The sequence below is a fragment of the Anarhichas minor genome, unplaced genomic scaffold (genome assembly GCF_050575085.1).
Source record: "Anarhichas minor isolate MPS153535 unplaced genomic scaffold, ASM5057508v1 ptg000005l, whole genome shotgun sequence".
In the NCBI taxonomy this organism is placed as follows: domain Eukaryota; kingdom Metazoa; phylum Chordata; class Actinopteri; order Perciformes; family Anarhichadidae; genus Anarhichas; species Anarhichas minor.
In genome coordinates this window covers 2,852,262-2,879,076 of record NW_027466451.1, presented here as the reverse complement: position 1 = coordinate 2,879,076, position 26,815 = coordinate 2,852,262, and the positions used below count along the sequence as shown (strand labels likewise).

The following is a 26,815-nucleotide window of genomic DNA, read 5'->3' as shown; positions in this document are numbered from 1 at the left end:
AGAAAAGAGGAAGAAACCTTAGAGAGAGCAACAGAGAAAAACTACCAGACACTAAAACAAGAATTATTACTGAATTACTGAGCGCAGATCCACAATCTGAAAGAAGGATATTGAAGGCAGCGAAAGTGCATTTCACACAAGCCTCCCACAACGGTTCCTCTCAGAATTATTTTTTGTAACTTTCTATTGTGTAGACTCTATCTGGTCAGCCTCCTTCATTCATAACTGTGTGTGTGTGTGTGTTATATGCCCCGTGTCTTTTTGAATTGCTCTGACATATCATCAGCTTGCGTGTTTTAATATTTTTTGCTCTGTCTCTTCATTGCTGTGGTAGTGTTTATTGCCATTTGATATTATCACCTTTCCATATTGGCTGAGGTGACTTTTCTTAAGTTAGGGTACATGTCCCCTTTTTCTTGTTATCACACGTGTTCTCTTGTTATGGCATGTGAGTCCTGTGGTATTCGAGTTGTTCTGATTGATCTCTGGGTACTGTACAAGGTACATATTTTGTGTATATATTGTGTTTTATCTAGGCAGTGCATTGTTACTATGCACTATATGTCGGTTATATACGCAGCAACACAGTTACTTTGTTTACTAATGTGCTGAGTATTTGATCACTATATTGTCTGCGCTGTAATGGATTTATTTAATAATTATTTTTTATCCAATAATATTGTTACAATTTTCTTTTTTCTTGCTATTGTATATTAAAATAATATTTTATATTTTATATTTCATTTTTGCCATCCCATATTATCATATAATTCATTCTTTGTATGGCTAGTGCTCTTATTTGCGACTCGTGCTTTGTATTGCTGACATATTCTCTTGTGAAATGCATTTTAATTTACTGTTGACTCAACATCAACCGACACAATACTAATGAAGTCAAAATGAAACTGGTTCATACGCGATGCTGTAGTCGTATGATGTTCAAGTTGTTCTGACACGAGTGTATCTCTTTAAAGTGTACTTAGAGATTTGTGCGTGTCTTGCGTATTTTAGTGTATTTTCTAGATTTTCACCATGCATTATGTTATTTATACATAGTCACACAGGTAATGTTCATTCATGTGCTGAGCATATTATTATAAGATTGTCTGCACTGATGTGTAATTTGTATGTGATGAATCAATGTTTTCAATCCAAGGGAGCTGATTAGGACCCGGTGACCTGTCAGGTGACCTGTCAGGTGACCTGGCCTCATATGAATTTGAAGGTATATCTCCATATTAAATTCTTCACTCGGTGGTAATTAAATATATCTTCATGGAAGCATGATCGTGCGTGCGGACTCATTTCTTGCATCATTAGCAATAAACACAAAGTGCAGCCGAAGCTGGTGGGAAAGTCATTGTTTTTTCAGCTGTTTGATCATTTACCACACGGTATTGTACAAATTAAACATGTTACCTGCTGGCTCCAGATGACAAATCAAGTAGTCACCAAAGTTATTATAGTACATCCTTCACAATCAATCTCTTTTCAGGATCAAATCACTCAATTGATCAGTTCATTATAGTAATTGTTTGATTAGATGATAGTGAAAATAATCATTACATGCAGCCATATTTTTGAAATTACTGGTGAATTGGTATAAGTTATGATATGGAGATTTGGCCAACAGTGAGACGAAGTAATTCAGAGTAATGTCATTGTGACATTAATGGGGGTTTCCATGACTCTGTGACCTTTGATCACAACGTTAAGGCTTTATGAATACAGCCCCTGATGTCTGGCTTATTTACTATTCTGGTGGTGATGCATAATGATTGGACTTCATCTCCAATTTTGCCCTCATCAAACCTCAGTTGACCCTCTTCTCATAATTACACCATCAATCAATTACCTTCATCCCCACCATGCAATCGTCATTCACAGCAAAGCAAACACAATACATCATATTTCCTAGAGATTTGTTACCTTGAACAGCTGTAATGCATTTGGAGGAAATCACTTGAGGTAAATGTTGAATCGATTAATCCCCCTGCTTGTTCCGCTAATCAGCATTCAACCCTGTGCAGCCACCATAACTGAACTCTGATATACTGTATTATTGAAGAACAGAGGGGCAGTGACAGACCCAGAAATCTGCAGGCAACTGTAGCCGAGACATATTTCTCACAATAGTAATTATAGATTTGGCAGCAGTGAAATATATTCCATACTACGTGATGCAATTATTAACAGCAGTCTGCTGCAATACGTTTTAATCTGTTTTCATACACTACTGCTGCAGCTAATGCCTGAACATGTCCTGATCATGTCCACCATCAAAGAATAAAAATAGGTGTGACATGAAATATAGACATCTACGCTGTATCTCACCTACAGGAGTACTTACTGTAACTATTCAATTCTAGATCTTTGCCCTATAATGTGAGGAAAGACTTAATTAATCAATCTGTGTAAATTCAATTGACTCTTTATTTGCCTCGATTTTTTATTATCATTTGGCTGCAGTGTTGTCAGAGCAGGAAACAGCAACTTCAAAAAGGAGGGGGTTAACGCTAGCCATTTGGTACCGGGCCGCACAGAAAGAATAAATAACTTATATCATTTCCGTTTTATTGATTATCAGAGTCTGAAATATGTTTTATTTTGAAAAATGACTGGATTCTCTCCCAATTTCATCCACCTGAGCCTCTTGACATGTCAAGACGCTCGTCTCGGTCACGTGATACGTTACCTCAAAAGTTAAACCCGCAAACTAGAGAAAATGAGTGAATAACTTTTGGAGAGCTTCTTTGCAAAGAGGAAAGACCACTAAGGAGACAGAAGAAGAGCTACAACTTCCAAGAAAAATAAAGCTTCATTTAACAGACAATATCAGGAGACTGATTAAATATCAGGAGTAATTCTGACCCGCCAAACCCGCTCTGCATAATATGTGGTGACAGAGAAGATCAGCTGCTGAAGATTGTAAATGACGGTGGCCTTAAAAGTATGTTTGAGACAACAACTCTGCTGGTGTTTTGGATTAAAATCAAGGCTGAATATCCTGAGATCACCACTAAAGCACTGAAAACCCTGCTTCCATTAACAACATCCTCTTTGTGAAGCGGGATATTCTGCAGAGACAGCAATCAAAACAAGACGGAGTAGACTGGACATCAGGACACACTTCGGGTGTCATTGTCTCCCGTTACCCCCAGATGGGACCGTCTCGTTGCAGAGAAACAAGCTCAGGGCTCCACTGATTCAGCGTTATTGTGAGTTGTATTTATTTATGCATTTTATGTTTGTTTTCATGCCGATTGTATAATTTTATTTCGTCGTGTTTATCCACCACACCTTGAAGGCCGGTCCGTGAAAATATTGTCTTACGTGAAACCGGTCCGTGGTGCAAAAAAGGTTGGGGACCTCTGGTGTAGAGGACTCCGCCTGTGCTTATAGAACTGGGGTTACAATATCGTAAACTTAGTAATACCACTGTGAAACTAGAGACCACAGAGTTACAATAGAACTACAGAAAAACTCATTCTCCCCTCAGTGTAGAGCCCACTCATGTGGCACATGAGACACATGGTTTGTACATATAATCATTCAAGTCCAAACCCAAGGGGCAGATTATGCTCCTTCTACATCAGCACTGTATATAAGGTCACATGTCTCCTTTGAATGTTGTTGAAAGATGCCTATTAACAGTTGGCTTATATTTGGTTTATTATTATGTGCCTGTAAATACACTACGCTTTGTTCCTCAACAGTCCTGGAAACCTTTGGCCAAGAGAGGATTGTCTTCACATAACATATTGTTGCTGAGAGAGATATCCAAATGGGATACGCCTTTTGATCCAATCTCAGATGTTCTGCTCCCTGTTGATGGATGGAGGCATGAATGAGTGTCTACTGTGTTTGAGGCTAAGCTTTGAATTCAGAAAGGTGGGCATGCTGTTCACATCTCTAAACTGGGTTGCATGAAAAGGAAAGCATGAACATATCATAAGTTAAGCTTTATGAATCTTACGGCTGCTGCTGTGGTCATCTACCAGTATGATCTCTTTGAGCAGGTGTAACGGCGTCCTCTGGATAGCTGTGTGGACAGAGCGCAGCAACACCGACAAGGCCTCATTAACGAAGATGAAGATGACACTGAGCTGAGGAAGATCTGAGGAATACGACATGTTTCTGCACCTGGGGGACAGAGAGAATCAGAGTTCTTCTTTGAATAACATTATTCCATTTTAGGTGAAATACTGCCATCAAACATCTTGATGAATGAATCAATAGAGTACACATCGATCCACTGACTGACCCGTCCGGTCGTGAATCCGGGATCGGCCGCGTGAAGGAGATACGGTCACTAAGGTAGCCATTGTAGCCATAGTAACGGAACTTCCTGAGGGCGACCCTTCGACTCTCGGGGCCCAGGTCGTGACCCCAGTGGTCGAACAGTGAGGAGGAGGAGGCCGAGTCTGACGAGGACGCAGCGTCTTCACCGTCCTTCTGAGGGGTCTCTGTGGATAAAGAAGGAGAGAGGTTGATGTACTTTGGAAACAGTGTATTTTGAAGAAACATATATTTTGAAGTTTTCTCCAGACCCACCACCACTGTGCTGTCACATGCTGTGAACCGACTGGATATGGAGCAATTTAATGACAAATGAACATCCCTCAGCAAAAAAACAACTAAGTATGCTGTTTGGTTGTTAAAGAAAATGTGTTTGCTGAGGGCTGAAAGAACCATTTCAGCAGCACGGAGGATAGAACAGAACTGTGATGCGCCTTAACAGGGATTTTCATTTTTACAAATAACTCATTCTGGCAGTCACGTCGAGGTGGACACAAATCCGCTAACATGCCCAAGGTAACATTTTCTTATCAGCACTGTAGCTTACCGTTCTGTGCAACATGAGCACCAAGGAGCCATTGTGACAAACAATGAGACGGAAATATGCTCGAGGCATGTTTGGACGGGAAAAAAACCAGAAACGTTACTTGGTGGTTTGAAATATTTGCATTTAATGTGAATAATTGCACGCAAATAGACAGAGAGGTTGCACTCATTCTAGCTCGTGATGATTCATAACAACAATGTGGAACGATGCTTTGCAGCTTCTCTGTCACCTGTTCTCTCCGAGTGGCAGATTTGTGGCAAAGAAGCTGCAGAATTTAAAAGTAGTGGTCTGCTGTTTGTCCGAATCACTGGAAGACAAGATCAACTGAGTGCATCAAATATTCACGAGTCTGAGACATTCAACAATGTCCGACCCTGGTGGGGTGATGAAGAGGTGCAAAGTCAAGAAACGAAGAGTGCTCAGGAATCAAAAATAAAGTTTGGAATTACAGTATGAGACTCAACTTAAATGATTAAATAGTGAATTCTATATTAACTTTCACAACCTCCTCTAAATGTAGAATTTTTCTTCCAAAGAGCTTCCCTAAGGGATGACACGCCTAGTGAAATTGAGATGGCCAGGAGGGAGAGTAAAGCTTGTTACTGAGTCTGAATGGAGCCATTTATCCTCTATGCAATGGGTCACTAACCGGCAGACCGCGGTCCGGACCCAGATGCCCCTGTATCCCTAGACCAGTGGTTCTTAACCTGGGTTCGATCGAACCCCAGGGGTTCGATGAGTCACTCTCAGGGGTTCGGCAGACACACACTGCGGTCAAGTGAGCCGCCGCTTTAAAAATTAATGACCGTCTATTTTCCTTAAGGTGCGTTCACACCGAGCGCCCCGTTCGGTGTGAACGCAGCATAACGGTACGGTGGCTTGGATAGCCCTACGGTGGCTTGGGTAGCCCAAAAAGCACGGAGAAAGCTAAAACGTATGCAGCGTTCACACCGAACGGGACGCTCGGTGTCTGCCGAACCCCTCGGCAGACACACACTGCGAGGTAGTTTACATGTAAAGTCAATGCACAGACGCGAATGGTTGCGAATGACGCGAATTTCCACCGGGCTGCGCGAATGACGCTGGAAGCGGCCGTCATTCAGACGCAGTTGTGCGACTACGGAAAATATCGCTCTCAACGTTTTGGTGTCACCAAATCGTACCATACCCTCGTATTGCCAAGAAAGCCCTTGAGATACTCACACCGTTTGTTACAACGTATCTTTGTGAGCAATCCTTTTCGAGGATGGTGGACATGAAAACTAAGAAAAGGAACAGACTTTGCTGCGAAAATAATATGAGAGTGGCAGTTGCCAAGGTGAAGCCGCGCATTTCTGAACTTGTATCTGAAAGGCAACAGCAAAAGTCACATTAATTTGCAGTAAATATTCACTGAGTTATGTTTTTGTGTGAAATTCATGTTTTGTTTGTCGACAAACCGATCCTCACAGCATCGTACGAAGTTGCGTACCTGATCGCAAATCATTCATTGAGTTATGTTTTTGTGTGAAATTCATGTTTTGTTGGTTTTGTTCTTTGCACACAGTGATTTTGTGTGCAACTGATGCATGGTTCATTTTGTGCACTAATAAAATATATACCTATGTTTTGAAGAAATCATATTTTATTTTTCCAATTACGAAGGGTTCGGTGAATGCACTGATGAAGCTCGCAGGGTTCAGTACCTCCAATAAGGTTAAGAACCACTGTCTTAGACCCTTGACCTACAGCGACAAACAATTGAGAACTATAGAACTTTGACGGAGCACTTCCACTTTAACCAGCACAGATCCTCCAGCCCCCACGGCACTCGTTCAGCGGTCCAGGAAACATACCAACAATTACACGCATTGCACATCATCTCACGTGATGTTCCTCAGCCAATCAAACATTGGCTGAGAGATGAGAGACCCTACAGGAGAATTACGTGAGTCAGAGAAGTCATTACACATGCGTTCCCCAAAAGAGGAATGTGGACAGCCCAACCAGAGCCCCAAACCACTAATGGACTGACTCCTAAATGTTCATTCCTCCCACGGCAGTTAACACCAGGTGTCTCATAATATCCAGAGACCGCAGCGACTTTCCAAAAGCAACAAGGTGAAGCGCCACTAGGAGACAAAGCACAAATCTTTTGAGCAAACCACCCACTAAATCCAAAATGAAGGCACAGAACACAACCAACCAGTGACTGCATGGTGGAGATGGCGGCATTTTCTAGATTAGAGTGCCAGGAGTTGCTGGGGGAGAAAGAGTACGGGACGCGATGTTCTTCCTGCTCGCCTGCGGAGCTCAGGATGAACCTGATCCTTCCGGCGCAGCCACCGGCGATGCATTATCTGCGCTCACTCTGAGATCATCTTTCATGGATCTTGTTGTCATGTGAAGTGCATGTAACTGTTTGAATACTATCTTTTCCAATATCTTGCTAAAAAATGGCAGGTTGGCCTAAAATTGCTCAAAACAGACGAGATTATGCAGTTTGAGTGGAGGCTTGACTAGAGCTGTTTTGAGTGCATCTGGAAGATGCCGGTCTCTAGAGAGCAATTTAAAGAAATCTAACATATAGAAAACCACTGTCCAAAACCTCCTTAAAGCAAATAGTGGGAACTGCATCTCGGGAGAAAGTGGAAATCTTCAACTGCATGATTCACTTATTTTACAAAAAGAATTCAGATTTTTTTGATTGTCAAAATCATGTGCAATACATAATCCCTAGCCTTGCAGTCTCAATGTGCTAATTCAAATAATCCTATAACTGGAGATTAAGTACCATTGGAGGTAGCCAGAGAGACATTTCATTGCCAACCACTGCGACACTGTAATTATAGCACATGTGACAAATAAAGAACTGGAACTTGAACTGACAGACCAGCTGGTCGTCCACACAAACAGAGGACCTCGGGTCACCGTGGCAGCATCCAGACTGCGTTGTGATGGTAAACACTGGCACTTAGTGCTGCGATACCCTCGTTGGGGATAGGAACTTGGCTGCCTGTCAATGTCCGCTCGGCTGTGATTATGCACAGAACACACGCATGATGCACACGTGATGGTTCAGGGAAAGAGAGCGAGGTGTACAGTGTTGGAAATCATTTTTTTCTCACAAAAACAATGAAAAGTATATTAGCAGCATTGAAAACAAGCTTCATAAATATGAACTCTCGTCAAAAAAGCCAGAAAAAGCCGGAGGGGTTAGAAGAGTGACAAAACAAAAGTAGTGACATGATGTGGAGCGAGGTGTGAGAGAATGAGGAGGAGAACAAGAACTAAAGGGATTCATCCCTGGGCACCTCGGAGCTCTGTCAGATCAGCTTGCAGAGACACACTCTTTCATCAGCTCAGACACCAAGATAGCTCCCTGTACACACACACACACACACACACACACACACACACACACACACACACACACACACACACACACACACTTCTTTCCAACCAGATAGATAGATAGAAGTCTCCTGATTGAAATAAGGGTTAGCTAAAGCTCAGTCAGGGAGACTCTCTTTACACTTTTTCATTCATTCATTCCCTCTGTCTTTCTCTTCTGCTTCTACTCTATCTTGTCATTTCAGTAAGAACCAATGCAACCCTCCTCCACCCCGATCACTTCTATTCCTTATTATATCTAGTGCCCAGTCCTGCTCACATCCCATCATTAGATCTTCAGCAAACTCCCTTCACCACCACCACCAGTGTCTGGACTTTGTGGGGGAAATGAATATATATATATATATTTAAATGATTGTCTGTCTGCCTGAAGTACGTTCATGCTGCTGTAACGCCCGCTCCTCCACTACCGCCTTGTTTTCACAGATACATCAGCTTCATCTGCCTCATAAGCCACACCAATCTAAGTAGAATCATCATCGTCAACGAAGAGGTGATAAAGATGTCCTTTGGATCAACAGTAACACGTACAGGCCTATTGGTGTGGAGGGGAAATGCTTATGGGTTGTTGCAATGATTCTGTGCTGCATCTTGATTAGGGAGCAGAACTTCCTGCTCCGCTGTGAGTCAGCATCACAGATGCTTCCAGCATCTTCTTATTCTTTTTAGAAACCTTTTTTCACCTTTCTGTAATGACGCTGACCTAAATTCAGCTAGTTTCCAAAGGCTCACAACAAAACACTCTCCATGCAGTATGCCACATTCGAGCACATCAAATTCTAGGAAATTGAATGTTGTGGCAGAAAATATGTAAAACACATCCTGTTTGCATTCAGCACTTGTTTTGACAAAGTGAAAGCGTGGAGTGTGTTTTCATCCTCTGCATTGAATCACACAGTGGAATCAGGAATCTGTTTATTCAGCCCCATTGATGTACGTGTGGGATAAAAGGATGCACATAAACTGCTTAAAATGATCAAGACCTCAAATGGGACATGAGCCCGATTTGCAAAACACAGTGTGGATGTAAAAACATTCAATTAGACCACCTCCTCCGTGTACTTTCAAGTTACTCATCAGCCCCACATTAAAACGCTTGCTGCTGCTGCTGCTTTGCAGGAACCTATCCCAGCAGGCTTTGCACTTGTAACACAAACACACACCCACTCACACCTGAGGATTTGAAAGAATTTGTTTTCGTGGAGAAAATCTCATTTGCTCTGCAAACCCTGCAAGATTATCTCCCTCCGAAAGCTTTTTGTGTTCTAATATTTAAAGAGGCAAAAGAGAGAACACAGGCAATTCATTTGCCTTTTGTAGCGACTCCCAGCCACTTCAAATCACACAGCGGCTTCTTTCATATCAGAGCAAGCGATGACAAAAGTGCTTTTTTCAATTGTTTGCAGTCTGTTTGATTGCGTTGCCACGAGCACGCTCACACAAAAGTTGTTTGCAAAATGTGCTGCTTCCAGCTGGGGCAAAAAGTCAGCCCATCTGCGCTTCCTCTCAGTAAATGAAATGAGCTTTTGCAAGTTTTGTGCTGCTGCTTCTTAGGGTACAATGACACTCTCATAAGCTACTGACATGTGCGTGGCAGAGAGTAATAGATGGGGGCCTGCAGCCTTGTGCAGAAGTTCACACATGATTCATTTAATCAAGCAGCGAGCAGATGTAATCTGTCTTCTTCCCAACCCTCAGGTATGAATAATGTGCTTAATAGCTCACACCTGGACAGGACCAGGACACACCCACAGGAAACTAGAAGATGTGTTATCGTAGCTCTGCTGGCTTCATGTCTGTTAAAGAAACAGTGTGTAATATTTAAGGGAATCTTTTGCTGTAGCCTCTTTAAGGTTGAGCCGCTTTGAAAGTGTTACAGAATTGTTACTCAGTCTAAACCACTTTTACAGAAACAGTGATTAGCGGGCTTGAGACATGAGAGTGACGGGTAGAATTGCATTGTCTTGTTATAAAGTTCATGTCTGAAAGCAGTCATTCAGCTGCTGAGTTCTCCAAAGAAGAAGCACTAAAATTCCAATCTGCAATTTCCTTGTGCAAGCTGACTTATCTAAATCTGTACTCATGGGCTTTGATGAACCTCACCTTGTTGTTTAGTGAGCGGAATAACGCAGTGTTTTGTCCACTTGGTCTTGTCTTTCTGTTGTCTCTCCAACACAAAGCTGCAGATTAAGGATCAGAGAGGCATATTCCATTGTCAAGACATTTCCTTTACCACACTAACAAGCTTTTAATACTATCAGCCATCATTTTCTCTTCATCTTGCTGTTGTCATAGTGTGATGGTCTGTACAATGACTGTCATTCCGACTGCCTGCCTCTCTTTCTCTCCGTACAATGTGTGTGTGTTGCAGTTTGGCCTCAAACATTAACCATCATGGCTCTCAAGAGATACACACATATGTCTGCACACTCACTTACACACAGGAAGAAACAAGACACATGGAAGAAGCACACAGGCATCATGGGGAGCATACATGATGGGATGCTAATCTATGTCGTGATCACAGTTTGGCTGCTGTTTGAATTATCCAAGTGGCCCTCTTCCAGAAATCAATACAGATTGAGTGGGTCTTCCTGTACATCCATATGGCTCTCTGCTTCTCCAATTACATTACAGCACTACTGGTAAGGCTTTGTTGTCTCATACAATGTAACTGCTAAAACAGGCATTTCTTAGAGGGAGAGAAAAAAACACAATAAAACGAGATCAGACAGACAAAATGAGGTTCTCTGTCCGGGTGAGATGAAAGAGTGCAGCACATGCACACGTGAGGTGTATGTCTTCGTTTACAGCAGTCAATGTTCCCGACTGAGGGACATCTGTGATTGCGTTATCAGTTATCCGGATGCCTTTTGGAGCAGAAGCCAAGAAATGAAACTGGTAAGATTTGAAAATGTAATAACTTTGCAGTTTGTTGCACAGACTCAACAGCCACACTAGCAGCCCTGAGCTAAATGCTAACATTTGCATGCTAACATGCTTACAATGACAATGCTAACATGCTAATGTTAGGCAGGTGTAATGTTCACCATCTAAGTGTTACATGCTAACGTTTCCTAACGTGCATTAAAGACAAAGCCCAGCTAAGGCTAATGGGAATGCCTTTAGCTTTGAAGGTAATAGGTCATCAACCAAAGTACTAGACACATTTTTGATTTTTGATGGCGCTGCAAGAAAATTGAAGAGATTACCCAATCCATCCTGACGTGGACTTGAAGGTCTGTTTCTAATTTCATGGCAATCCATCCAACAAATGTCAACCTCATAGTGGCACAAGAAGAAAGATCAGGGGATGACCAAAATCCTGAGGGTACTGGGAACCATGTCGACACACACATGTATTTTTCCCAATCCACATGATCAATGCTAAGATATTTCACAAGATGGAGGTGCTAGAGGAAAAGTCAGGGTACAACCAAAGTAATTACCATCCTGTCGGGACAACAAATGTCTGTACATCAATCCGTCCAATAGTTGTTGAGATATTTCAGTCTGGACTAAAGTGATGCACCACCAGATAAACACACTGACTTTAGCATCCCTAGAAAAATGTCTATTATGACATTGTTATGAATTACGACAGGATCAGCATAGTAGTCATTTTCTCCATGATTTTATCTACAAGGATACAAATCGATGCTGCTGTTGTTATCTCTCTTGCTCTAAACAAGTATCCATTACACTATTTTTTGATTAACAAGGAAGTTAAACTAGCAGTTGCTAGTGTCATTAAACTGTGAATGTTTGAAGAATGATTGTGGAAATTGTTGTATTAATATTTTTCATGAGGACAGTAAGCCGGCTAGCTATCTGTGAATGAGGATGAAGTGTCCATTGTTAATCCTGCCTACAGAACTCTAGTTAGGAGATTACTCCTCCAACCAGCACAGATAGCCATCAATGAGCAGAAACCAGACCTGCTGAACAAATAAGAGATGCCGCCGTTGATTCAGAGGTCAGGAAACAGGTTAAAAAAAATACAAAAATACAGTTAAATAAAAATATATATTTTCATTTAACATTCCCTGGATTTAAAAGTAAATACAGATATATTTTATTTCCAGTAAAGCTGAGCAATGTGACTGCAAGCTGCGACGATTTTCAGAGGAAGACAGCAGGTGATAAAAACTATTCTGGGAAAAGCCAGAAAAGAGCTTGTACTTCCTCCTCTGTGACCTCTTTCTGTACACAACAATACTTCTGGTTGAAAGGAATGCATGAATTAGATCCAGAGAAATGTCATCTTTATGCAAATGCATTACTTTACCCAGAACAATGCTTTTCAGCATCCTTTACTTGAATATACATCAGCATGTGCTGACTTAAAATATGCATCAAAGCAGATCGGAATGATTTTTTTTCTTCTGAACAAGACATTTGCATTTGCGGCAGCCTGTTTGCTCAAACAGCACAATATGGTTGACTTCTCGGGGCATAATCAGAGGAACAGAAGGGCATGCCCCATGGAGACACTGAGAGGAAAAACTTGTTACTGGTGCTTCAGGAAGCCAATTAGTACACAGCAGGGGAACAGCAGGTTGGTTGTTAGGAGAAGAGAGGAGAGAATTTACTACCTTTCAATACAAACTATTTACGTCTATTCTCTGTGCGGTATAGAGTTCAGCTGTCAGTGCTATTAATGAAGGGGAGCTTGCTCAAAATAGTGTGATTTATATGTGGTGGTGAGTTTTTTAAAGTCAAGTATTGTTGGCTAATTTACCGCCCATAACGGTCGAGGTTCATGAAGATTAAAGAAGTGTTCGGAACCTGGAGAAAGTTAAAATAGCGGTGAAAGAAACTCAGTAAAAAACAAAGGCAAATAGTGTGGTTAACATTGTAACACTTGGTTAACGTTGTGAAACAATAGCAGTTAAGATAAGTACATATATACGTAAGGCAAACTATGGACGTAACGTCATTCGACAATTGACTGTTGAGAGATGACAGGAAATGAGGAGAGACAGAGAGAGAGAGAGACAGACAAACAGAGAGAGAGAGACAGAGAGAGAGAGAGAGAGAGACAGAGCGAGAGACAGAGACACAGAGAGAGAGAGAGAGAGAGAGACAGAGAGAGAGAGAGACAGAGCGAGAGACAGAGACACAGAGAGAGAGAGAGAGAGAGAGACAGAGAGAGAGAGAGACAGAGCGAGAGACAGAGACACAGAGAGAGAGAGAGAGAGACAGAGAGAGAGAGAGAGACACAGAGAGAGAGAGAGAGAGAGACAGAGCGAGAGACAGAGACACAGAGAGAGAGAGAGAGACGTCTTGGATATTATTGTGCTGCAGCACAATGCATAGTCAGAAGTTTTAGTCTATGAAATTAAATCAATATGTCTTCCACAAACAGGCATGCCATGCGCGATAAATGAAAATAAAATAATACAAATATTTCTATTTTGACTTCGCAAATCAATCACATAAGCATTCAGCCAGGTTCTCTGTTTGCACTGCAGAGTCTGTGTTCGGCTCTGAGCTATCATGCTAATCCCGCTGATAAGGTGCCAACATGAGTCACACTCACTCTCATTTCAGCTGCCTCACACTCGCAACACAAGCACATAAATCAAAGGGAGTATATGACATAGTTCCTGGGAGCTCCTGTAATAAAAGCCCAGAGGACTGTATATGAAGCTGCTCCTGTCCCCGTGGCACAAAATGACCGTATTAAATCTATATGGGCTGATCAATATTTGTTAGTCACTGATTACTTCAGATGCTGGGATTTCTGCTCACTTAGTTTTGGAACAAAACTTCCCACTGACTGATTCTCACTATTGGCGTTTTCAAACTGCCCATGAAAGAATATGTGACGACTAAGGCTGGCTCCCAAGAGCTGGTTCCATTTTTGGATCTGGTTCCTGGTCGGTAAAGCACCCAGATGTACTAAACTCATCACCCATATTCCCATCAAAGAGCGGCAGGCTTGTCATTTTATCTATACTTCCATCACTTTTTTCAGATAAAATGACAAACATTACACTTTTATTTCATAAAAGACATTTTGATCAAAGAGGGATGGCTTACTGGGATTACTGGCTTATTTGATAGCTATGGTTAATGTATCGTAGTAACAACTGGGCTTGTGCCAGATCATTAACTGGGGAAGGCAGACTTTGGTGCACTGCGGTGTCTCCATTGAGCTCTGTGACTGACAGCACATCAGTGGTTTAAACACAATAACTATAAGACAACTAAAATCCTACATGCTGATGTATGCAAAGGAAAAGAAGATATTATGTAAACTATTGGCACTCTGTTCTGCCGTTCTTTAATGGTATCTAATGTTGGCTTTCTACAACCAGGGTCATTTTATAGGTTGACCATGAGTGCCAGGAGCAGACAGTCCCTTGGTGCAGAATGAGGAATTGAAATGTTGTTGCACACCCTACTGTTTGCAGACAGAGTTGGGTAAAGGTTATAGAGCATTTTAAGCCCCTTTGACATTTGCAGTGTGCTTTTTCTTTTGCAATGCCATGAAGGGTTCTGGGCATCGTAGCATCACAAAGCTCGGCGCCTGCTGTGAGCTAAATATCACTCTTCTGTTTGGTGCTCTGAGTAAGTTTTCTCATGTGGCGCTGATGAAGGCTGCTTCAGTTTTCAGTCGCATGCAAGCTGTGACAAGTCCTGCTGAGGCATTTCAACATGCAGCGCTGTGTACAAGTCCAAGGCCCATCCAATGATTTTCAAGGAAAGTTATGCATAGACCATCCAGCGATGTCACATGTAATGGCTGTTGCTGATTCATGGTGCTATTTCTTAGAGCTGAATGCATGAAGGGGATACAGAGTCTGTGAAGGACATTCTGCTTGCTTGTGCTGTGTCCCTTGGTGCTGTTAGTTGTTGCTAAAGGGACAACGTTAGGCAGTAATGTAATGCACAATGACAAGGTGACAGCTACGGGCCCTCAGTAAATGCAATTTCATTATGACACACGTTTCATTACTTCTGAATGATACTCTTGTCTTCTTTCCTGCCTGTCACAGCTCATCCTCCCGGCTGTTATTCAGTTTGTTGGTCTGTCTAGCTGTTCGTCCTCCGTTTTGATCACAGATTTTCCGGTGAGCCTACGTATTTCCCTCAGCACCCACAGCACTTTTTGTTCTAACCATTCAGAAAAAGACAAGTCGTGTCTACTCAAATAGTCTGGTCACGTGTCCCTGTCCTTCCTCATTCTTTCTCGTTCTGATTCATCTACATGGGAGACAGCAGGGAATATCTGACAGCCACTGCGGGTCAGTGGACCGGTACTCTCCTGTGTGTGAGACACACAGAGTGTGGGCTGGTGAGGGGGGAAACGTTCCAGGCAGCAGTGTCCTTGGCTGAAACCACCAGACACAAGCACGCTTCATTCACTCACTCACAGCTTGTGATTGTATGTCTCCACTGAATTAACTTTGATGGCATTAACACTGTTTCCCTGATATGCTTTTGGAAAAGTGAATTCAATTAATTTACAGTAACTTTTCACAAGCCTGCCATGTATTTAAAAAACGTAAACAATTGTGTTTGTGTTTGTGTTATAATAATATTGATCTTCAGTGGCTTTGATATGCCATTTTGCTATTGAGGACTTTTATTTCCTAAAATTGGGTGGATTCTGAGAAGCTTTACCCAAATGAATAAGCTGAAATGAAATAAGAGGAAATTCAATCCATCAATGTCTATCAAGAGTAACAAATAAAGTCAACTTGTGGGCCCCACCCTTCAGGGAAAATAATAGCCGAATAATGACTAGTGTGTATATTCCACAACCATCCAAGATAAAAAAAAAAGGTTAAAATCCAAACATTAATCTAACTAAATAACTTAACAAACTGTTAGGTGCATGCCTTAAAGTGTGCGTATTCAATGTTCTGCATCTTGTTTTATGCTGCGTGCATGAAAACACTCGGTCAGATCAGCACATAGGAACCATTGACGTCCCCTCTGTTGTGTAGCTCTGTTAAAGGCCAGCCCAGAGGGTAGGCCCCTACGTGATCGGTATATGTGTAGGATCATGCACTGGGTTAGAAAAGTCTGTGTGAAGCATAACTAACACATCTGTGGAGAAGCCAGCCACCACGTTAAAGTTCAGTGAATACATTAATGAAATCAATACGTGTACAATGGAGAAGTTAAACAGTCCGGTCGTTAGCCGTCTACTGTTACGCTATGCTAATCCTAGTTAACATTATGTTAACGGTCCATGAAGACAGATGGTTACTTATCGGGCTACTATGTTAGCTTAGCGATATTGATCCCGTTGATTATGTATAGATCAACTAGGCAGGAAAGAGTTGTGTTGTTGGGTCAGGTTACAGTCACCTTGAGTTACTGTAAACATTGAGTCGATCGGTGGAGTTCAGGATCCTGGGAAGCTGAGTTAAATGACTCAGCCGCCATTTTGGTGGCGAGGCGAGTCCCTACACTATCAAAAAAGGTTGACCTTACGAAACATTACAATAGTGGAATACAGATGTCCACCAGGTGTGTCTGCAAAGACCACTGCTATGTTGTGTGATTGAATGAATACAACCAACAACTGGCCAGACACCAATAGGCTGCAAGGCGTCATAAAACACAATTCATTTCAATTTAAAAAAAATTGAAGTAGTTGTAAGATCTCACCAAACTCATTAAGCTTTCTGCCCGTGTTTCCTGCAACAGAATTCAAAATGAGCCGTGGACAGAAACAGAGTCACAGAGGGCAACGCTTTTGATCAGTTTGAAACCTTTTCAACCCACATAGACATCTTTGTGTCAGTTCGTGCCCCCCCCCCCCCTGGCTAATTCGCACCCACTCATTCTATTCCTTGACTTTGCATGTAATTGCACCAACTCTAAAATTAGTTCTGCATTCTGACTAAATACTTGAAGGCACAGAATAGAAAAGCACTTTGAACCAATAGTACTTCCATCATGACCTAATAACTGAAAACTTATATACATTTTATTACTAACATCTATGGAGCCAGAACAGGGACTATGAATTTTGGGCTAAAACTCTCTGTCGGGGTTTTTAGTGTGGATAAAAGGTTTGCCATTGTTTTATACACATAGAACTGCGCTGGGTTAAGTTAACTTCAAAGTCATGTTTTGCTGGTTTGCCAGAGGTCTGCTCTTGGCAGCATGTAAACATCACACTTTACCTCCACACTAACAGACGAGCTATACTTTATCACAGCCGGGAGGAGAAAGTGACTCTGCTGTTTCTGACTGTAACGCAAGTTTTTTTTAAACTGTACTCGCAAGTTTGAGTTTCTGTTGAGTGAGCTCTCTTTTCATCTGTACTTCCAAAAACTGCTCCTGCTTACAGCCCTGCTCTGCTTATTTTATAGCTATAATTTCAATCTTGAGTAATCTCAGCATTTCTGTATTTACGGTAATGGCACTCAGAGATGTATCTACCGCCAAGGACAATGAATTCACATCCTTCTTTCATATTTATTTCCTCTTTTTTTTTTTACACACAGATGCAATTTATTTATGAAAGGAATGCATATTTTCTCAAACCTAAGGACAATCTAGAGTCATACTGTAGGTGCAGCATTTACACTTTATAACAATGGATCCTCAATTAAAATCTAATTTAGAGGATGAAAAAGGCCTTAAACTCTACCAAGGGTCTAATGACAGAAGAATTACAGAAAATCAAGTCTATAATGTATAATGCATTCCATGGGATTTTCATAAACTGTAATTAATACAATTAGACTCAACTAATGATTACTGATGAATCTGATGACTTGATATTTCCCATTCAATAAAAAAAGGTTGTATACATCACTTTTCTTATAGTAATGTCCCTTCCTAAATATATTTCAATCAAGATTAGGCTTAAGCAAAAAGACCGATGCAGAAAGACATTGAAAGGCTGAGGTTCAGCAGTGAATGGATTTGGCCAAGCGGGTCAGCAGTGACCTGACGATTAACTGAGTGTTGCTAAATAATAGCTTAGACAAAACACAAACCACTGTCCACCAGTAATAAGGAATTGCTTATGAGCTGTTAAGGCCTGAGGCATCGGGACGCACACAGAAGGCATAAGCTGAGGATGACCATCAGTTGTTGGAGGGAAGCTGTAGATAGACCTTGCATGGCTGCAGAGGTTCACCTATTCTAAAGGAATTACCTAAATAATGCTTTTGGGATATGTTACATCTGATGATGGCTAAACCAAGACTTCGTCATACCATTACTGTCGGGGGACAGAAAGAGAGAGCGAGATGGTCGCTGTAATTGTTTTAATATTTACTCATCGATACAAAGAACATTTATTGAAAATCATTGAGCGCAATAATATGGTGCAAGCACCTCGTGCTTTAGTGTGTTTGAGAAAGAGACTAAAGACATCTGGGTGAACGGTTCAATTTGAAAGTAAAAACAGAAGTGGTAATTTCCTTACTCTTTTAAGATCAATTAAAAATGCCTTTTCAACCCTTTTAGATTACATCCTCTGTCTCTTTGTGAATTCTTGAAATTTTCAAAATCCAAATCTCTTCTTCCTGTAAAACAATGTATGTGTGTGTGTGTGTGTGTGTGTGTGTGTGTGTGTGTGTGTGTGTGTGTGTGTGTGTGTATGCGAGTGTGCTTACAAAAGCAAGTACCGACCAATTCCAACCAGCAAAATCATGACATCCACCCATCAATCAATTTGGAACTTTTAGCAACAAGGGAGAGAGAGACACAGTCTAATCAAATGTGAAGGATCTCATTTAAATCCGTCTCGTAAGTATACGCTGTAAATAGCCCGTTTCACTGGGGAATACATCACAGTACAGAAGCAGACTTTCTTACTTAGGTATCACTGGGATGTTAAAAACCCGTAAAAAGCTAATAGGAAAGATCAATCCAAGAGAGAGTCGATTGAGGCTCAGGTGGAGTAAAGCTCTTAACGCTAGGAATCGGCCCAGAGTGGAGAGCAGAATGATATGACTCTTTTCTTTACGGAGTATTTTCTTGTCGCTACTCCTGTGGGGTTAGAGTAAAACACCGGGAAGGCAAACAGTTTTCTTTTTGAGTAGCTGTCTGTCTCTTTTTAAAGCAGACATGGTATTTTGACACACAGTATGTGGACGCCAGAGATGCGACAACCCCTACCCGACACCCTTGGGAAGGACCAATGCACAATTAATCTACCAATACAGACTTAGAATTAAAAAAATAGTTCTGATGCAAAAGCTGAGACATAAATTGGAGAACAAGGGTGGAGTTTTAACTTGTCTTTGCTCCATGATGATTCTGATGAGGGTGAGACCTGTGTGGGCTCAATGATTTCAGGTGAGTGCCTTTGCAGTTGCTGAAGATGTGAAGGAAAATATAATTGAGGTAAGCGCACACATTGCCATTAAAATTATTGCATGTGGTCTGATCGTTGAAGATGTGCACCTTGAGGCTTTAGCTGGGGCCCCATGCTCTTGGTGAGAAAATGGAAACATAGGGCAGAGAGGCGCTGAGAGACTCATATTGCCACAAGTAATGCACTGCCCACTAACATGACCAACAATCAGTGTCCAACACAGAACAGTTCAAGCGGTGTTGCATTGAGAGATGTAGATGCAGTTTTGCTGGTCAAACCTTTGTGATATTGATAAAAGATGTTTCTCCCAATTCAGTTTTGTCACAGTTATTATCACAAAACTGTAGATATTAACCTCAGAGAGAATGAGTTGATGATCTGTGTAATACATTTTACCTTTGTTACTACAGCAATGGATATACTACGTAAGTATTCAGTATTCATCCTCGAGTGCTTAGTCTTCCTGCTGCGCTGCACAATGACAGTAGAGGATCAGGGTCACGATATTAAATCATTTAGATAATACGTTGACCAGGGGAGCACAGACACAGTTGACCTCAGCAGAACCGATAGCAAGAAGAGAGCATGTGACTGGACAGTCAATACACACCGCTCTCACACACAAACACATACGAGAGACAGACACAGACACAGACACAGAGAGAGAGAGAGGTTTAAAATTCCTTTTATTGATCCAGGAGACACCAGATCACGGTCACATCTTCAATTCAAAAAGATAGATAAATGAAACAACTCATCCAAACACAGAAAAAACCCCACTTATCATACATGAACAATCAACTCTCCCGGCCAAAAAGTTCACCAAAGTGTGTACCGTTTTCCTCTTAGCAGAGTATTTGGGACCAAAGATAAACAAAACAAACGAAGAAAATCCCCAAGACCCTGGAACCACCTTTTTAAAAGTTCAAACAGTGCTGACAGCCGAGGACACCCCCACAGAGGGGGTGATGGACAGAGAGGGGAAGCAGTACTCAAATCAGTCATACCATTGGTCACACAGAGTTTGGTTTGCAGCAAACTCTCTCTGGGGTATGGACAGGGCGGCACAGACTTCCTCCACCACTCTGTTGATCAGCCGAACTGAGGTGATGCTGCTGTTGTCTCTCAGGGCGTCCATCGATGTCGCCGTCATCCTCAACAGATGGCCCAGTTTGGTGCAGCCAGCTTCTCTGAGACTCGCTTGCAGGCTGGCAGATTGCAGAGTTTGAGTCTGTATAAAGTTGTTAAAGAACAAAGGTTCCTCAAACAACCACATTCCAGGAACCACATTTGTGGTGCGTGTGGTCTTGCAGATTTTCCACACCTGCAGTAGAGCTGTAGAAAAGTGTTAGTCCAGTAGGGTCCAAAGTCTCTGGTTGCAGGAGGAACAGCTGCTTGTCATAGCCCAACCGCCCTGCTCTCCTCAGCAGCAGTCGAGCTGTGTCAAGCCAGCTTGGGCCACAGTTGTAGAACAGTCTTTGAGCTGTCCGGAGTCGGAAAGAGGCAATTTTGGACTGGATGTCAATCAGTCCATGCCCCCCTTCATCAACAGGCAGGTACAGAGCTGCTGCCCGGACCCAGTGCTTGCCAGACCAGAAAAATTCTATGATGGATCTCTGGATGTCCTCTATCAGGCCTCTCAGTGGCGTCACAGCAATGAGTTTGTGCCAAAGAGACGAGGCGACCAAGTTATTGGCAACCAGAACTCTTCCCCTATACGACAACTGAGGTGGCAACCATTTCCATTTAGACAACTGAGCGCACATTTTCTCCTTCACTCCCTCCCAGTTCTTTGCTTGAAAGCCCTTGGTTCCCAAAGAAACTGTACAGGGATTGGTCGACTCAGCCCTGCTCCCATCTTCACAATACATTGAGCACCACTCTACAATAATCAGCTGGATACTACTATCATGTGAAAAGAGTTGGGAACACTGGGCTGGGATTTTAGGTCGGATCATTTAAAAAATCGCGTGTACTCTTGCTAGTGTATCTAGATTACCAACCCTAGCTTTAATACCTTTCAGGCAATAGTTGTGACGACGTCATTTGCTACAAGGAGATTCATGTTTGCATCCATAGAGAATTTGCTTCTTAACCCGCTCACTTAAGTAACCTGGATCAGAACTAGGTTAGAACACCTGGCTAAGCTCCTACTCCAATTAAAGGAAACCTTGAATTGTGTTATAAACTGTGACATGAGGGAGTTGGCTCAAAAAGTTTGTGACCAAGGTTGAAGGGGTCAGGTTGCTTATTGTAGCTCATTAGCTTGTTTTTTTTAAGCCACTCTTATTGAACTTGTTTCCAGCCAAAGCAGGCAGCTGTTTACACATAAAAGGTCTGATAAAGCTCGTGTATGCTACGTGCCCACTCTGAATATCAGAGGACGAAGTTAGCAACCAGCTAGTGATTATAGTGGAGCAGCCAATAAGTCCTATACAACTGTAACTTCTCATTTGAAGGCCTGTATTCAAACAATGTCAGAGGGACCAACAATGGCCGGTGACTGATAGAGGCTACTCTAAAACATTGAGGGGGTTGACTTACCTTTAGACTACCACAGCGGCTCACATAATAAAGCAATAGCTTAGGACTGTGGTATGTTGTGATTATATGGGCATTGTTTGGCCTGACGTGGTCATCACGTATCGCTATATGTAAGTTGCAGATACTTTTGAAATTGAAATATGAATAAATTATAATGTTAACATTTAATAAACCCTCCTGAGCTAGCTGCCCACACATACCAAGGTAGTTGCTATGGAACGTATACTAGCAGAGATCATATTTCAGTTTTTTTATTTTCTTTTTTCACAGGCTAGTATTACATTGATTTTATTATTTGGCTGATCTTTACATTATTTGTATGTTGCCATATACTTTGCAACCACTATGAAATGATCCAACGTCAGACGGGTGACTCTGCATACTGTTTGTACTGGGCTGGACTTTATCTGTTAGGTGGAGGTGTGTTGCTCCACATTCTCTGGTACCAGAGTTTTGATTGCCAATTTCTCTGGAGAGAAGTTTTACACTAGTGACTACTGCCGGCCATAATCAGTGAGATTGGATTGTGACTGGTGCTGCGGAGGCAGTGGTTAGTGTATTAGTAAGAGGTGATTACAGCATGGTAGCACTTTGAATTTCCCTTAATTTCCCAAGATTTTCTCCAGTTGCTTCAAATAAATTGTGTTTAGCTGGCCAGACAAGTGGAACAGTGTGCTAATGAAATGTTTGTGACTAGCTCAAGCATAGTTAACAACAGCAGTAAAGAAGTAAAGAGACTGTGAACTTAGTTATGTTATTTATAAAGCAATATCCAGCTCGAGACTAATATTAGCTAACATTAGCCACCTGCTGTAGCAGCAAAGAGAGTACTGTATTGAGTACAGATGACTTATGAACGAGACTTTCCATTTGTAAAATGAAGCTTGTGTTGTTTTTTATGAGAAGTTACAGAGTCTCCCTTTAGGCTGCTGTGCGTGTGAGCATAGCTGGTGTTGTGCATAAAGGGGACAGATTAGCGCTGGGGGAAACAAGTCAGGCTGGAGTTTGGACTGGATTATGGCTGCCTGACTGGGCTGCTTTGCATAACATAATGTTTTCCAAGTAATAATTAGTGTTGTGTACTGTGTGGTTTCAAAGCTACTAGAGAATCAGCATAACAGGGCTCAATAGCGTCATTTGCATTTGCCAGTACACTGGATGTGGTGTTGGGCTCATTTGTGGTTGAACATTGATACAGAAACTCCATTATAACAGAATGATGTCTAGGCTCATAATAAACAGTGACATTAGGCTTCGCTACTAAAGCCAATCTGACACAAAGCAACATTTCCCAGTCACCTGATCTGAATGGTGTTGGGTAGACTGAGAAGGTTTATCAGGTGGCCACCATTACAGATGTTGCCTTCAATTAGACCAGGAAACTGAGAAAAACTCCCCATTGTGAAATCTTTAGTTTTTGTTGACAGTGACCAAGATTTATATTTTGGGAGCACTAAGAACCGAGGCTGCATCACAGCAAAGATCTGCTGCTCAGAATGTGGTGTCGTTTTGAGTTAGGGTCTGTTTCCTCAGCAGGCACTTGTCAGATCGAAGGGATAAATAAAAAATAAAAAACATGTTCCTCTGATGGTACTTCACCTTCCCAAAATGTGACAAGTGGTCTTCTGAGGACAAAGAGCATGAAGGAATTCAAAATGTCACGGTACTTTTAACATTAGAACATAGAGAGAGTTAATAAAGGTACAAATGAGACACAGCCTTGAGTCCTGATCATGTATGGGTCCTGTCCTGTCTGATTCTGCCCAGTGACTTATAGCCTCAGCCCTCCAGCCATCTGTCAGCCATGACCTACTGGTGGCATAAACATGGCAGCACACCAAAGACTGTAAGAGGGAGGAGGGGGAGGATGCCAGGCTGTAGACACATGCAGGGGGAGAGACAGAGGTTAGAAAAAGAAAGAGATGAGATGAGAGAAACATAACTGAATAAGGGATGAAGGAGTGAGTGGACAGTGAAAGAAGGAAGTGAGGAGGATGAAGCAGTGAGGAAAGAGCAGAGGACCGAGTGCAGATGTAATCCCCCCTGACCCATAAAGCCTCCAGCTCTCAACCAATCTGTCAGCGCTGAAAGGTTTTCACATTTACACGAGCTGAAGCTGGTGAAAAGGTGCTGTAGGTTGTCAAACACCGAGGAATACATGATCAAAGCAACTACAACAACAGAATGCATGTTATCACAGAATGTGTTCAGAGTAAGACACACTGAATAGAATGTTGACATATTTCATCTTAAATCATTGTGTTATCTCAATAAATAATGAATAAGTGCCTTGATATTAACAACAATGGATAATGTATATAATGAATATACTTACATTGGTCTTCATTCATTTTACTGTTATATTTTTGGTAAATATCCCTCAGTGATCTAAATGTTTCGAAACCTTCCCTTTACGACCATGAATAGAAACTAATTTGACGAAATGCCTTTATTTTACTGAAATTGAATTCATTGTATTTTATTTTTATTCAAGAAACAGTTACACTTAATGACATTTAGACAATCTTTTTTAGGAAGTATGGGTGTCCTGAGTGGTCCTGGTTCCAAGTTTGGTTTTGTCTTTTGGTTACTTTGAAATGTAGTTTATTAAGACATTTCTCTGTTTCTGCCAAATGTTTGTGTCCATGTGTGTCATGTGTTTCAAGTAAATACACAACACCTAGTGAGAGGAGGGAGGAGGCAGAGATACATGTGTTGCATTAGCATTTTGGGTTAATGTGTTCATATAGCATTTTCTTCTGAGCGCCCGCAATGATTAATGAGGAAAGAGTTTGTGCAGCTGCACTTAGTGAAAAGGTTCTTCCCCCAGCATCTTCTTCAGAGCTCTCCAACTTTATCGTACGGACGCTCCGTGCGCTTTAAGTGATGGTGTGATGGTGATGGTGTCCCTTAAGTAATGGCTCTTGACATGCTTCCATGAAGTGTAAGTAATTCTGTAATTTGCACAATTTTAGAGCTGAATTTAATAATTCACAAAAATAATGGAAGCTTTTGTCAAGAGTCGAGTGAAATGGACATGACCACAGAGGAGTATCACTCAGGTCAGTTTTCATTATTGATCATCCTGTGTGCCTAACACCTGAAGGCAGAACAGTGTTAACTGAGGCACACTTGAACTACGTTTAGTTTCCAAGCAACATGAACGATGCTGAGTGACCTCAGCACATCTGAAAGGCTCTACACAGTTTGTAAAACTGGAGTGTTTATGTCAAACTTGCATCCACAATACAAAGGGACTCTTAAAAACCCGATCCAGCTGTGCTGATGTTTGCCTGCTGTGACTACTGCATCCTTGGCAACACTCTGTCAGAGATTAACTCATCTGTCCATCAGGACATTTTGGATGATACTGACATTCAGGCTGTCACCAGTTTATCAGCATCACTCAGCAGACATCTCCCTACTGCTGCTTCTCACTGATTTGAGGTTTCTAGGTTTTTCCTTTTTTTGAACTGGTGTACCCTGTCGTGACTGCTTTGAAAACAAACTATGAGCAGTGTTGGACTGACCAGTGGTTCCCAACCTTCACCAGATAAATCCAGGTCAGAACTGGGAGGATGTGGAGGGCACAGGAGGCATCTGACCAGGTCCAATCACAGCTTACGCTTAGTTAACGTACTCTGCTAATGTTAGCTCCACAGGTGTTTAAGTAGAAACGTAACATTTTAGAATCCTATATCTCCCTCAAACCTCTCTGGGTTATAAGTGTCACTATGACACAACGTTTAACCATGACGAGCTCTAAATCCATTAAACCAGCTTGAATTTAGAGAAAATCTGAAACCATCGCATGAGAGTCCATGGAGCAGTGTCGGACCCTGGTTGGAGCGAGCTGATGCTATGATTGGCCGGTATGCGTTCTAGGGGCGGGACTTAGCCAAGGGTCAATTGGCTTTGTCAAGCAAGGGAATAAAGCGTAGCAGCACTTACAATCATCAAGGGGACTTCTTGCCTCTGCTGGAGACTGGCAGCTGAAGGTTGACCTATGTGGTCGCCCATGTTCCCAGACATCATCGCTTCACTACACTCTGCCCAGACATGATGCTGATGATTGAAACAGAAAGACAATTGGTCCTGTTGGAATGGACCGTCCCCTGGGAGGCCTGGATGGAGGAGGCCTCCAGGACACAGAGAACCAAGTATGCAGTCCCAGTACGGTGGATAGTGTGCACAAAGTGTGCCCATTGAGGTTGGCTGCCGAGGCTTTGCTGGCCAGTTCCTATGCAGAGCCTTCAAGCTCTTTGGCATCACAGTGACGTTAAGATGGCTGAGGGTCAAGAGGGACCCTTGGCCCACAAACGCTACTTAAACACATGCAGGCTGCCGTATTTTAAGAGGTCAAAATGTAAGATGACTAAACACCTTCTACCATCCCTGAACAACGGAGTCAGAAAGATAAGCTGACTGACGTACAGTGCACAGACACACATGTATTGACAGCCTAGCCGACAATGAGAAAGATAGGCAGACACACACCTGTGTGTGAGTATCCCTCTCCAGTCTCCTGTTCCCTTTCAGTGACATGACACCCTGCCTTGGATTGCCAGACAAGCTCTCATTCTATCAATCAGCTGTAATGACTTCAAGACAAGCCCTGTCTGCTCAGCATCTCACTGGCTTTAGTATCCCTCCTGCTTTTCCTTTCTCGCCTCTTTCTTTCTTCCTTGTACTGCCAACTCAGTGTCAACATAAAGCTTATCTTCCTCCTTCTT

The 26,815-nt window shown here is 42.1% G+C and overlaps 1 protein-coding gene across 1 annotated transcript in view; it reads right to left on the bottom strand.

The window, feature by feature from the left end:
- Positions 1-26,815, bottom strand: part of LOC142971902 (polypeptide N-acetylgalactosaminyltransferase 18-like) — a 145,110-nt gene that overhangs the window by 57,300 nt on the left and 60,995 nt on the right. Inside the window, exons 2-3 of the mRNA XM_076112642.1 lie at positions 4,265-4,466; positions 3,977-4,143 (exon numbers count right to left, since the gene is read on the bottom strand). Coding sequence (XP_075968757.1) covers positions 3,977-4,143; positions 4,265-4,466 — 369 coding nt within the window. The remainder of the gene's footprint in view (positions 1-3,976; positions 4,144-4,264; positions 4,467-26,815) is intronic.